At 44.3% G+C, this 15,052-nt stretch overlaps 1 protein-coding gene across 6 annotated transcripts in view; it reads right to left on the bottom strand.

The window, feature by feature from the left end:
* The window catches only part of PRUNE2 (prune homolog 2 with BCH domain), a 375,414-nt gene that overhangs the window by 269,585 nt on the left and 90,777 nt on the right, over positions 1-15,052 (bottom strand). For 5 of the 6 annotated variants that reach the window (XM_033858188.2, XM_073806229.1, XM_073806230.1 and 2 more), the window contains exon 1: positions 247-612. The exons of the other annotated variant lie outside the window; for it this stretch is intronic. In XM_033858188.2, coding sequence (XP_033714079.1) covers positions 247-282 — 36 coding nt within the window. In that variant the 5' untranslated portion in view covers positions 283-612. Of the gene's footprint in view, positions 1-246; positions 613-15,052 lie in introns of those variants that run through there. 6 annotated transcript variants of the gene reach the window in all.

The following is a 15,052-nucleotide window of genomic DNA, read 5'->3' on the forward strand; positions in this document are numbered from 1 at the left end:
CTTCAGCCGAGTCACGACTACCCCCAGCCCGGCACTTTGGCTATGAGGGAGGATTATGGAGACAGACTGCCCGCTGCAAACCCCAGAGTTCCCGAGATTCTTTCCAGGGGACAGTCCGTACACCCTGACAACTAAGTGGCAAAGTTGTTTCTTCCTCCTCTGCTGCAATGTCCTTTCTTTTTCATCAACGCGCGCGCGCACGCGCGCGCACACCAACACACACACAGCCTTGCTCCCTCAACTTACCAGTTTAGACTTGGCGCGTTGCAAAAATTCTTCCATGTCGTTCCGAGTGGTTTGGACCAGAGGTACCCGGAGAGCGCGGAGGACTATCTCCTCCGGGGCGAGACGTGCCGGGTCCCCGGACAGGGGCCGGCCCGCACGCAGCGACCGGCTGCTCCCTCCTACCGCTCGGAAGCGGCTGAGGTTGTGGCTGCGCCCTCGTCTGTCGTTTCGCAGGGCTCCCGCCCCACCCGGCGCCCGGCTGCCGGCTCGGGGCGCCTGACTCTGCCCTAATAAGGAAAGTGGGTGTGACGCCCGGGAGCCCCAGGGCGCGCCCCGCACGCTGGCTGGCACGCGCCTGCGGGGCCGGAGCTCTGGGCCGAGTCTCGGGGGCGGGGGTGTTGGCGGATGGCGAGGGGCTCCTCCGCCAATCGCAGGGCCCCGCTGCGGCCTCCTGACGTGGCGCGCCGAAAGATGCTGCAACCATGGACAGCGCCCAGAAGTGCGAGCCAAGTGCAAGGGGCTGCTGCAGAGGGAGGCTCTGCCGCAGGCACAGCCGCTGTCAGCCAGGGGAAGTGGAAAGAGGACGAGAGAGCCCCCACCCCACCCCCGCCCCGAGAGCCTCCCTTCTTGGCCAGCGCCTCCCTGGCTGGCTGGCAGGTTACAGAGAGCTCCAGCGGTCACTTAATGAGCTGGCTCTGCTAGCCTGGCCAGGGGATGCACTCAGCTAGATTGAGAGGTGGAGGGGGTTACCGCTGAGCTAAAAGCAGTACGACCTTGATGGAGAATAATCCGAAGAGCAGGCTAGGAGGTTGTGGTAGGCTGCATCTTTCCTCCTTGCCCTCAAAACATACCTGCCCAGTAACAGACCTCTGCAGTTCACCTCAGCTGGGTTCCCTTGTGTTGGCCCTAGAGCTATGGATACATACACCCTTCTGCAGTCCCCATCCGCTCTGACATGTATGCTCAGGAACGGCGAGGGCTATAGAACCTTCCTCCAGCATAAGGGTCTGTGTTTTTACAGGATCCTCAGATCATTTCTGTGTACATTAATGTTTAAGAAGTAATGCAATAAATACTTAAACTTACAGCTATGAGCCTTATTTAAAGCCACAGAATTTTGTTGTGTGTCCTCTCTAGGCTTACCAGGGCCCCAGATACATCCGGGCCTTGGCACATCTGCCTGTAATACCCTTCCTGCCCTCTCACCAGCCACACTGCCTGGCTAACTCATGCTTCAGCGATCGGCTTAGAGAAGTGATCTCAACCCCAACTGCACTTTAAAATCACATTATAATCATGCAGGGCTTTAAAAAATACTGCTTCCCAGGCTCTATTCCAGACCAACTGAATCAGCAGCTCTAAGAGTGGGACCACAGCATCAGCCTGGTGTAAAAGTGCTCCAAGTGATGCCAACGTGCAGCGCAGGTATGATCCTCTGGTTCTCAAATTTTAGCGTGTATATGAACCAGCCAGAGATGTACTGAAGCACAGATTTTTTGTGCCTCACTCAGGGAATTTCAGGCTTAATAGGTCTGTTTAATGGGCCCGAGAATTTCCACTCTTAACTGTCTTCCAGGGTTTGCTGATGCTGCTTAGAAGTTATCTTCCTCCAGGAAGCCTCCCCTGACCCACTCCTCCCTTTCCACTCCCAGACTGAGTCGGTTGTCCCTTCCATGTTCTCTCATAGCAAGCTATATTGTCTACTCTACTATAAATTGCTTATTTGTCTGTGTTTTCCACCAGGCTGTGTGCTCCATGAGAACAAGGACCTTGCCTATCTCATTCATTGATGTATCCCTAACGAGGCTCATGTCATACATAAATTGCAATAAACATATCTTAATGAATAAATGTACATGTGAAAGGTTCCTCTCTCTCTCTCTCTCTCTCTCTCTCTCTCTCTCTCTCTCTCTCTCTCTCTCTCTCACTCTTACTCTCCCTTTCTCTCATTCTGTGTGTGTGTGATTATCCAACTGTTTTTTATTCAGGAGGACCCAATAAAAAGAAATCAGTGCAGTCAACAGATCTGATTAAGAGGGAGTGAGTGGAATGTTAAGCTCTGATTTACATTCAGGCTGTATGGAAACTGCAGATTCTCTCTGCTTTCTTTGATGACTTAAGTAATTTTAAACCATCCAGGTAAAACAATTGTTTTGTCAGCCTTTAAATCTGTGAAGTTGATTACAATTCAAGTAACATTACCAAGAAAAATTCCCAAGAATTCTTTGCCTCTGACTCCATTGGGGAATTTAATGACAATCACTAAATTCCTCTGAAATTTTATTTTAAACATTTGGGGTAGGTATTATACAGCCTTGAGTTTTCTTAAATTTTTCTTCTGATGGATTCAAACTCCAGCATCTATCTCCCTGAGTTTTGCTCCACCAACAACGTTTCTGCAAAAGTTTATCAAGATTTACCTCCTCCAGGAAACCTTCCTGAACTGACCACTTGTATTCGTTTCTCGAGGCTACTGTAACAAATTACCACAAACTCAAAGCAACACGAATTTATTGTCTTACAGTTCTGAGGATTAGGATGTAGACATCTTTGGGAAGCCATTATTCTACATACCATACAACCAATTCTCCCAATTATTTGGTGGTTATCAGCCTTTGATCCTCAGTTTCTTATCATTCCACAGCATCCAGAAATCTAGTGCCTTTAACTCTAAATTAGAAGTCATCCACCCTGGCTGCACAATGGAACCATCTGAGGCGCTTTGAAAAAATCTTGATGCTCCAGCCCATCTCCAGAAATTCTGATCTGAGTGGTTTTGAGAGGGACCCAGGCATTAATATTTTTAAAAAGCTCATCAGGTAATTCTCTGTGTAGTCAAAGTTGGGAACTACTGCCGGTTAGATAAATTTGCATTCCTCCAGTCACCCAGTACTGGAGTCCACTTTGACTTATAACTTTCTCCTACCCCTTGTGGCCAAATAGTTCCCGAGTCCAGTGTCTTCAACCTTTGAAAAGACCTCCTCCAACTTCCTTCCTTTCTGTTCCAAGTGTCATCATTGTAACTCAAGTATCAGATCTGAGCCTAAAACCCACTCCCCTTCACTCTAGAGGCCTTCACACTTGTCTGCAGAACAATCCCATTTCCTCTACTCTTTTCTTTTTACTCTCAGATTTCTTGACTTCTAGATTCCTCTCATTTGAGACCTGTATCTGAGTATTATTCATTTTGAAATTAATTATCTGAGTAGATTAGTAGGATGGTTGTTATGGACTGCGTGCTTTTCACATATTGAAGCTTTAACCCCCAATGTGACGGTACTAAGAGGTGGGGCCTTTGGGAGGCAATTAGGCTCAGACGAGGTCATGAGAATAGTGCCTCCTTGATGGGATTAGTGTCCTTATAAGAAGAGAAAGAGACCACAGTGCTCGCTCTCTCCCTCTCTCTCTCTCCACCATGTGAAGATACAGCAAGAAGTGACCACCCACAAGGGCTCTCACCAGGAACCACATGGAACAGCATCTTGATATTGGGGTTCCCAGCCTCCAGAACTGTAAAAGATAACCATCTGTTGTTTAAGCTGCCCAGTTTATGGTATTTTGTTATAGCAGCACAAGCAGACTGATACAGTGGTAGTGCTGGGAAAAGGAAGACTTTAAGGATCATCTAATCCCATCCCCTTATTTTACTGAACAGGTAGCCAAGGCCCAGAGTAGTTCAATATCCTCTTGGGCTAACAGAGCTGCTTAGAAGCAGAGCCAGGACTGAAACTCAGCTCTCCATCGTTCATTCCTTCAGCATTTATGGATCATTACCTATGCTCAGGTAGACATTATGCCCAACCCAAGATGTATAGGCAAGATCCCTGCCCTCAAGGAGCCCATGGTCTAGTCACTATAATACAAAGAGATAAATTCAACAATTGGGAAACATATGGTATTGTACCAGTTGAGATAGAATGTGGGCTAGTGACTACAGTCTGGATTCTCATCCTTGCTGTGGTAGATTAAACATGGAGGCAAATTCTTTGACACCCCTTCCAGTAAGAAGTTGGGTCTATGTTCCCTCTCCTTGAATCTTGGAGAGCTCCATGACTTTCTGAGCAATAAAATACAGCAGAAGTGTCACCAGGACAGTTTCTAGGACCGGGCTTTAAGAGACTGACAGCTTCCACTTCCTGTCTTATGGAATACACACTCTTGGAATCTAGCCACACAGCGGCCATGTGGAGAAGCCCACATGGAGAAGAACTGATGACCCTGGCTAACAGCCCAGTTGCCAGTCATGTAGTCAGCCATCTTGGAAACAGCTTCTCTAGCCCCGGCCAGCCGACCAGCCAACACCACATGGAACAGAGTTAAGCTCTCTCTGTTAAGCCCTGTCCAAATTCCTGACCCACAGAATTATGGGATATAATAAAACAATTGTTATTATTATAAGTCATCAAATTTCTGGGTAATGTGTTATGCAGCAATAGATAACCAGAACACCTGGCCATTTACAGCATACGTAACTTTGGGCAAGTTATCCTTTCTAAGCTTCAGTGTCTTCATCTACAAAATAGATACAAAATAGGACTGTTGTGAAAGTTAAATGCAATAATACACACAAAGTGCCCAATTCCTGGCCTGTAGCTTCCATTAGTCTTTACAAAGCATCTATCAAAATATACTACCAAATGTAAAATAGATAGCTAGTGGGAAGCAGCTGCATAGCACAGGGAGATCAGCTCAGTGCTTTGTGACCATCTAGAGGGGCGAGATAGGGAGAGTGGGAGGGAGATGCAAGAGGGAGGAGATATGGGGATATATGTATATGTATAGCTGATTCACTTTGTTATAAAGCAGAAACTAACACACCATTGTAAAGCAGTTATACTCCTATAAAGATGTTTAAAAAAAAAAAAAGAAGAAACTTAATGCACTATCTTGAAGTGGAGACAAGGGTCTCTATGAAGAGAACTCAAAAAGAGGGATCAATTGTGGATGGATCAGCAGTCACTAAAAATGTGAAATTCATATATTATATTATATAAATATAATGTATTTTATATTTTACTATGTGTATTTATTATATATTATATAAATATAATAGATTATATTATAATCTGTATCTATCCTACATCAAGAAACACCTTCTAAAGGTTACATTCCTTTGGAAACCTGAGCTTCGTACAGTGAGATGTCTATTTCAGAGAAAGGCACTGCAGATGCTCCAGGTATAGTGATATTTCTCTGCAATAAGGCATCTGCCTGCGCTACTCACTGATGAAATGTGAGGTCCTTACAGCAAAGCTTACGTGTTTTAATACTCCTGAGTCACCACTCCCTGCCCCGCAGAGAACTGGGTCTTCCCTTGACAGGCTCTCACTGCAGCCCTGCATCCGCCTCTAGGGGCTCTGGTCGCAGTCAGTGCCACAGTGAGGGCATCGGAAGTCTTCCTCGTAGAGCCAGCTCTGCATGCTGGCTGTGTGCTTTTGGTCAAGTTCACTGACCCCTCTGATCATCAATGTCCTCATGTGTGAAATAGGGAAAATAACACCTGCCCTAGTTACTTTACAGGATGGACAGAAAAAGCCAGATAGTAACATCTGTACATATATTGGAAAATGTTAACAATGGACAGGAGAATAACGAGGCAATCTTTTTGTTTGGTTCAAAACAAAAATTACCTGACAAACGTCACCCTTTTAAAAATGGGATGTGACTGAAATGGCAACTGCTGACTCACCATTTGGGCACGTTTCCAGGATAGCTTCCCTACCGACCAGCCATACTTCCAACAGGTGTGTTCTCTGAGCAGATGTATTATGTTGGCTGCTTTGAAATGATTTCATGTGACAAAAGATGTTCAAGAAACGGTGCCTCCCATTTTGACAACATTTAAAAGCTTTTTGAGCCTGTTTCAAGGAGAGAGACTGCAGAAGGATTGACGTGTGTTAACTGGTTCATTAATACGTGTTAACTAGAGCCTCTCATTTAGCTGTTAAGCTTCTGTAAAATGCCTGTTTTTCCCTCTCTAACGGGTCAAATGCTACCCATTTGGTCAAATAATATCAAAGGAATTGACTTTTTTTTCTTATGTATTTTGGCAAGGATTTCCAAATTTTTAAGGTAGGCTTCACAAGACTTTTTTTTTAAAAAAGAAGTCCATATATCCTTAGTCCTCTCTGAGCTTCCGTTAAGGAAGAAGAGGGGTTAGTGGAATTGTCAGAGGCATAGTAGCAAGTGGCAGCACCCAGATCTCTTGGGAGAACGTCCTGAGAGTCAAATGTCCGGGCTTTGAATAGGGCACATACCGCCTGCGTCATTTCTGGGAACCGCAGACATCTTGTAGAACAATGAATTTAATTTAGAAGGACAGCAGAGGAGAGGGAAAGTACTCTGGCTCTATGAGTCATCAGGATAATGAGGCAGCGGCTGAGCTTTTGGATCTGTAGCCTGCTGAAAGATGAGGGGTGATGGTCTTCATGTCACTGCTTCTTCTCAAACCACGCTATTCAAGGCAGGTGGTTCAAGCTTTACACACTCTTCTCCCGCAGGAAGATATCTCAGTTCGATTCAAAACAACACTTCATGTTTCAGAGTTACAATATAATTTTAACTTGGGCACGACGGATCATGCATTTCCACTGGGAAGGTATTTGGCAAGGGGAGTGAATATTAATCATTTCCAAGTCTTGAGCGTCTACCCACACGATCTCTCATCCTTGCAACAACCTACAAGGTCCAGAACAACAGAGACTACAGCTGACTCCATTTCAGAGATAGCAAAACTGAGGCCCACATTGTTTATCAACACATCCAAAGAAATCCAGACACTGAATTAAAATTTCCAAACCTTACTGTATAACATAGGGAATATAAAAAAATAAAAGGTTTTTAAAATTCCAAACCCTTTTCATTAAGAAGGCCAATGTTTACGAGCATGAAATATCACTTTAATCTTATACTAATAGCATTTACTCTTCATTAACAAATGTATCCCAATGTTCATTGCAGCACAGTTTACAATAGCCAGGACATGGAAGCAACCTAAATGTCCATCGACAGAGGAACGGATAAAGAAGATGTGGCACATACATACGATGGAATACTACTCAGCTATTAAAAAGAATGAAATAATGCTATTTGCAGCAACATGGTTGTACCTGGAGATTATCATACTAAGTGAAGTAAGTCAGACAGAGAAAGAAGAAAGACGAATATCATATGATATCACTTATATGAGGAATCTAAAACAAAATGATACAAATGAACTTATTTACAAAACAGAAACAGACTCACAGACTTAGAGAATGAACTTATGGTTACGGGGTCGCGGGGAAGGGTTGGGGAGGGATAGACTGAGAATTTAGGATTGACATATACACACTGCTATATTTAAAATAGATAACTAACGAGGACCTACTGTATAGTACAGAGAACACTGCTCAATATTATGTAATAACCAGGTTTCCCTGGTGGCGCAGTGGTTGAGAGTCCGCCTGCCCATGCAGGGGACACGGGTTTATGCCCCGATCCAGGAAGATCCCACATGCCACGGAGCGGCTGGGCCCGTGAGCCATGGCCGCTGAGCCTGTGCTCCGCAACGGGAGAGGCCACAACAGTGAGACAGTGAGAGGCCCGCGTACCGCAAAAAAAAAAAATTGTGTAATAACCTAAATGGGAAAAGATTTTGGAAAAGAATAGATACATGTATATGTATAACTGAATCACTTTGCTATACACCTGAAACTAACACAACATTGTTACACAATTATATTCCAATATAAAATAAAAATTAAAAAAACAAATCTATAATGTAGGAACTATTATTAAACTCATTTTAAAGATGTGCAGACTGTTGTATAAAGATGTAATTTGTTTAAAATCATCCAAGTTGTAAGTGGCCAAACCAGGATTCCAACTCAAATGACAACATCCAGAGCCCAGGTATATCACTGGCAGTCCATTGCTGCACACCTGAGAAAACTAACATGGAGCCTGGACAAGAAATAAGTACTCATCTGCTACTTTTTCGATTGCTCCTCTACTCACTAAGAATGAGTTAGTGGGACTTACCTGGTGGCACAGTGGTTAAGAATCCGCCTGCCAATGCAGGGGACACGGGTTTGAGTCCTGGTCTGGGAAGATCCCACATTCCATGGAGCAACTGAGCCCATGCGCCACAACTACGGAGCCTGTGCTCTAGAGCCTGTGAGCCACAACTACTGAGCCCACGTGCCACAACTACTGAAGCCCACGCGCCTAGAGCCCGTGCTCCACAACAAGAGAAGCCACCGCAATGAGAAGCCCACGCACTGCAACGAAGAGTAGCCCCCACTCGCTGCAGCTAGAGAAAATCTGCATGCAGCCAAAAAAAAAAAAAAAAAGTTATTCACTCTGCATTTCCCTACTCTAAATCTCTGCATCATAAGACCATTAGAGTTCCAAAAGGAAAGGAAGAAGAAAATTTAATCCCATTAACATGAGTCTTAGTGCCCAGCTGCAGAATTTGACTTCTTGCTTGTATTTTCTTCAGCCTGGGCACCACAGCAAAGGACTTGTTTCCCAACAGACACTCTGTCAAGGTCTCCTTCACTCACTCCCTAGGTTACACTACTGGCAATTAAGCACCGTTGGGAAATGCTGCCATCTAAGTGCTCTGTCTCCTCTCAAGGATTCATGGGAATATTCCACTACACTTAGCTCATAAATTGCAGTTAGGAACATATATTCTACCTTTTCTGGATTCTGGATTCCTTGTCCCATTCCCTTCCCCCCAACACTTTACTTTCTGTGAATGAGGGGGGGGAAATTTCTAAAAACAATTTTAGAATGTGGAGTCAGCAGCTGGGGCAAGCCTGATCTATTATCACTCCGAAACTGCAATAAGAACTTAATTTGGTCATTTGCTCATTTAACAATAAATTGATATAGTTCCATTTTCCCCCAGTAGTGTAGTCAGTTGAAAAAAATTTATTTATGTGCAAACCACAAGAGGGTAGTCATTGTTTTTTGGAAAATATGGAAATCACCAAAACCAATCGCAACTGGCAGCTTTGGGGGATGGCAAATGTTTTATGTTAAATGCTATGTCATCCTCCAAATGCCAACTTAAAGGTGTTAGTCTCCACATCTCCTGCCTACTGTGGGACTGTAAGCCTCCAGAGGACAGGGCTTTGGTCTTAATCCTCTCTGTATTCCCCCTCTGCATCCAGCACAGTGCCCTTTCTATAGTAGGTCCTTACATAATTATAATAATAATTGTTGATCAGTTTCTCTCCAGCTGAAGCCTTAAAGAACAGAGGCTCATCAACCAGGTAGAAATAGGAAGAAATGCAGGTACTTTTTTTTTTTTTTGGAGTATAATTGCTTTACAATGGTGTGTTAATTTCTGCTTTATAACAAAGTGAATCAGTTATACATATACATATGTTCCCATATCTCTTCCCTCTTGCATCTCCCTCCCTCCCACCCTCCCTATCCCACCCCTTTAGGTGGTCACAAAGCACCAAGCTGATCTCCCTGTGCTATGCAGCTGCTTCCCACTAGCTATCTATTTTACGTTTGGTAGTGTATATATGTCCATGCCTCTCTCACGCTTTGTCACAGCTTACCCTTCCCCCTCCCCATAACCTCAAGTCCATTCTCTAGTAGGTCTGTATCTTTATTCCTGTCTTGCTCCTAGGTTCTTCATGACATTTTTTTTCTTAAATTCCATATATATGTGTTAGGATACGGTATTTGTCTTTCTCTTTCTGACATGCAGGTACTTTTGAAATTTTTTACTAGGTTCTGTAAACGGATTGAAACGGTGGTTTTCAATTGTATTCTAAGACAATATCTTCCAGAACTCTGACTCAGGTTAGCGTAGATCTCAACATGGGATGGATGGAGAAACACAGAATCACTAAAAACAGAATTACTACTGGGCCATTGAAGTGAAGAAAACAGAAGACACAAAGATACTTTTAAATAATCTCAAATATGTATCTGTTAATTGCCATTGCAATTCCTCAAATATTTGTGTATGCAAATATGCCCATTCAACACTGAATAATTAATATTGAGGCAGATAGTTGAACTTGGCACACATAGAAGAAGCCTGGAGAGAAAAAACTGACTGGGGAAGGAGGAGAATGCAGGAAACCTGGATTCTTTCCCTTTGTGATAAGGAAGCCTAGTAATGACACAGAGATCCAGGCAGCGCTGGAAAGGGACAATTCCAAATGAGGAAAAGACACCTAGAAGGAGGGGAAAGGAATCAAGGATTTGTTTGGTTTTCACACACATGTCCATGGTAAATCCCTGTATATAGGGATAATGTTTATTGAGCTTCTATTATGTTCCGGGCACTATTCTAGGCATTGGAGATACATACAGGCATGTGGTCTTGTGGAGACTTCAGTTGCAGGAACAGAGACAATAGACAACTACATAAACAAACAATCAATTCAAATTATCAGAGGGTAGTGTATGGTATGAAGGAAAAGCAGAATGACATGATTATGATTGGGGGAGGCCCAGGCCTACACAAGACTAAGTGGCCAAGGAGTTTCTACTGAGACCCGAATGACAAGAAGCCTCCACGTCAAGAGGGAAAGAAGGCACTCTTGGCAGAGGGAACGTGAGGGCAAATGTGCTAGCAGATGTCAGGCCAGCCTGGCGGCAACACCCGGCATCAAGGGAGAAACAAGAGATATGCTTGGATAGAGGGACAAGACCACTTCATTAGGGCCCTGGAGGTCATGATAGGATGCTAGAGTTTTATTCCAGATAAAATCATGGTGGATAACCATCAAAGGAGTAACATGGCCTCATGTATGTTTTTATAAAGACCACTCCAACTGCTAAGTGGAGGGCAATCCTGCTGTGTAGGGAGAAAGAGTTACAGACCTCTTAGTGATCTAGCCTGTCATCTACACAAACGATGGTGATGGTTTAGATCAAGAGATGTAGCAATGGGGAAGGAGAAAAGGAAGATAAAATAACAACAACAACAATAGTAATAGTAATAATATATTTTGAAGGTAAAGCCAACATGGAAGTAAAATAAATCTAAAATGCATTAACTGACTAAATATTTCTAATGCTATACTATGGCATTAGTAATGCTCAAATACATTGTACTAATGGGGCATATTCCAGCCATGTGAAATTTACTAACAGTCAGAGTAATAACTCCTAATTTCACAGAATAGAAACTATAGAAAGACACCCAAAAGACCAAATCAAAATGATCCAATGTAGCAGACATTGGAAATTTCTTGGTGGTCTACTATTTGAACATTCTTCCTTTATTTTGAGAATTCATTCAAAAACCAATTCTTGGTGGGAAGTGGACCCCTGGCCTGTAGTTGCCATTGCAAAACATGCCCGTCTAGTGGTAGCATGGATTTGTCAACTATTAACATGGTGCCTTCAGAGCTTTCATTCATGAGATCTGATTCCACATTGATCAAGCAGCCTTTCATTACGATTTGCCTCTTCACAGAGGTCTATCCATTGAGAAACAAGCAAGAAGACTAGCATATTCTTGATTGCCTAAGACAGGCCAGCACTGTGGTAGGAATCTGAAAATATATTATTTTATTTTACTTAATTTTCAAATCATCTTTACCAGGTTGGTATTATTGGCTTTACTTTACAAATTAAGTGAGAGAGAGAGGGAAAAAAAAAAAAGGATCAGAGAGTTAAGGATGACTTGTCCACGATCACATAGCTAGGAAGTAACAAAATCAGACTACTGGGTTCAAATCCCACTTAACCCCAGAATTTTCTGTGTAGGTTTGCTTTGTGCGTTGTGGATCTGACTGGGGGGGAAAAGTGGTCAAGAGAACTGAAAAAAGCTAAAACTGTTTCACTGATGGACATTTACAAGGACAGGAAGTTGAGATCAGGAAACCCAGAGGAAGGGGAGAGAAGAGTCAAAGTGCAGACAATTTTGGGAGAATTTGCAGAATTTTAAGGGTTGAAAAGTGGGTACTTTAGTTAACTGCCATATGGGATGTATGAAATATTGGAAAAGGGATGTACGGACTTCGTCTGTGGTACATCTTCACGCGATTTCAGCAAAGATTTAAACTGTTTTCTATGCTTTGGGGGATACCTGTGGTGCTTCCTTTATGAGGCACCATTAAAATAAACATGAGGCAACACAGCCCTTTGAAGCTTTCATAACTCTCTTGTGGAATTTTCTGTTTCACACAGAAAGGAGTAATCAAACTTGGACCCAAACCCAGACCTGTAATCAAACTTGGACCCAAACCTAGATGCGTCTAAAATAATTGAAATAATGTTAGAGGAAGAGAGTTAATCATCCTAGGATGTGCTCCATTCTTCCTCCTGTGATTGCTTGCTGTGTCTGAACCATTTATTCAGACATAAAGAGAACCATGTGAGTGTACTTCATAGATGTCTTAAGGAGTTTTTTAGGGTAATTTGAACTGTACTTGACTGTAATCTTAGTGACTGACTTGACACATGCAACTCCACTGAACACGGAATCCAGTGCAGGGGACAGATAGGCACAGAAGGTGCCAACAATGCACTTGGGAAGGAAGTAGCCTAGCATGCTCCTGGAACATAGTAAGTGCTCAGTAAGTGTTTGCTAAATGGATGAATGATGAACAAATAAAAAGACAAATGAAGAGGAGAGGACCTTCAAGATGGCAGAGGAGTAACACGCGGAGATCACCTTCCTCCCCACAAATACATCAGAAATACATCTATATGTGGAACAACTCCTACAGAACACCCACTGAACGCTGGCAGAAGACCTCAGGCCTCCGAAAAGTCAAGAAACTCCCCACGTACCTGGGTAGGGCAAAAGAAAAAAGAAAAAACAGAGACAAAAGAATAGGGTCGGGACCTGCACCTCAGGAAGGGAGCTGTGAAGGAGGAAGTTTCCACACACTAGGAAACCCCTTCACTGGCAGAGACGGGGGGTGGCGGGAGGGAAGCTTCGGAGCCACGGAGGAGAGCGCAGCAACAGGGGTGCAGAGGGCAAAGCGGAGAGATTCCTGTACAGAGGATCGGTGCCGACCGGCACTCACCAGCCCGAGAGGCTTGTCTGCTCACCCGCTGGGGCTGAGGGTCAGACTTCGGAGGTCAGATCCCAGGGAGAGGACTAGGGTTGGTGCATGAACACAGCCTGAAGGGGGCTAGTGCGCCACGGCTAGCCGGGAGGGAGTCCGGGAAAAAGTCTGGAGCTGCCTAAGAGGCAAGAGACCATTGTTTCCGGGTTCGCAAGGAGAGGAGATTCAGAGCACGGCCTAAACGAGCTCCAGAGACTGGCGCGAGCCGGCGCTAACACCGCGGACCCCAGAGATGGGCCTGAGACGCTAAGGCTGCTGCTGCCGCCACCAAGAAGCCTGTGCGCGAGCACAGGTCACTATCCACACCTCCCTTCTGGGGAGCCTGTGCAGCCCGCCACTGCCAGGGTCCCGTGATCCAGGGACAACTTCCCCAGGAGAACGCACGGCGGGCCTCAGGCTGCTGCAATGTCCCGCTGGTCTCTGCCACCGCAGGCTTGCCCTGCATCTGTACCCCTCCCTCCCCCCGGCCTGAGTGAGCCAGAGCCCCATAATCAGCCGCTCCTTTAACCCCGTCCTGTCTGGGTGAAGACAGACTCCAGAGGGTGATCTACACGCAGAGGCAGGGCCAAATCCAAAGCTGAACCCCTGGGAGCTGTGCAAACAAAGAAGAGAAAGGGAAATCTCTCCCAGCAGCCTCAGGAGCAGCGGATTAAATCTCCACAATCAACTTGATGTACCTGCATCTGTGGAATACCTGAATAGACAACGAATCATCCCAAAACTGAGGCAGTGGACATTGGGAGCAACTGCAGACTTGGAGTTTGCTTTATTCTACTGACAAGTTTCTGACTCTTATGTTTATCTTAGTATAGTTTTTAGTGCTTGTTATCATTGGTGGATTTGTTTATTGGTTCGGTTGCTCTCATCTTTTTTTTATTACCTTTTAAATTTTTTATTTTAATAATATATTTTTTTAATTTTAATAAATTTATTTTCTTTTATTTCTTTTTTTCTCCCTTTTCTTCTGAGCCATGTGGCTGACAAGGTCTTGGTGCTCCAGCCATGTATCAGGCCTGAACCTCTGAGGTGGGAGAGCCGAGTTCAGGAAATGGGTCCACCAGAGACCTCCCAGCCCCACATAATATCAATCAGTGAGAGCTCTCCCAGAGATCTCCATCTGAAGGCTAAGACCCAGCTCAACAACCAGCAAGCTACAGTGCGAGACACCCCATGCCAAACAACTAGCCAGAAGGGAACACAACCACACCCATCAGCGGAGAGGCTGCCTAAAATCATACTAAGTTCACAGACACCCCAAAACACATGGTCCAGCCCACCAGAAAGAAAGGATCCAGCTCCACCCACCAGAACACAGGCACCAGTCCCCTCCACCAGGAAGCCTACACAACCCACTGAACCAACCTTAACCACTGGGGTCAGACACCAAAAACAAGAGGAACTACGAACCTGCAGCCTTCGAAAAACAGACCCCAAACAGGTAAGTTAAGCAAAATGAGAAGACAGAGAAATATGCAGCAGATGAAGGAGCAAGGTAAAAACTCACCAGACCAAACAAATGAAGAGGAAATAGGCGGTCTACCTGAAAAAGAATTCACAATAATGATAGTAAAGAGGATCCAAAATCTTGGAAATAGAATGCAGAAAATACAAGAAACGTTTAACAAGGACCTAGAAGAGCTAAAGAGCAAGCAAACAGTGATGAACAACACAATAAATGAAATTTAAAATTCTCTAGAAGGAATCAATAGCAGAATAACTGAGGCAGAAAACGGATAAGTGACCTGGAAGATAAAATAGTGGAAATAATTACCACTGAGCAGAATAAA

The sequence above is a fragment of the Tursiops truncatus genome, chromosome 6 (genome assembly GCF_011762595.2).
Source record: "Tursiops truncatus isolate mTurTru1 chromosome 6, mTurTru1.mat.Y, whole genome shotgun sequence".
Taxonomy (NCBI): Eukaryota; Metazoa; Chordata; class Mammalia; order Artiodactyla; family Delphinidae; genus Tursiops; species Tursiops truncatus.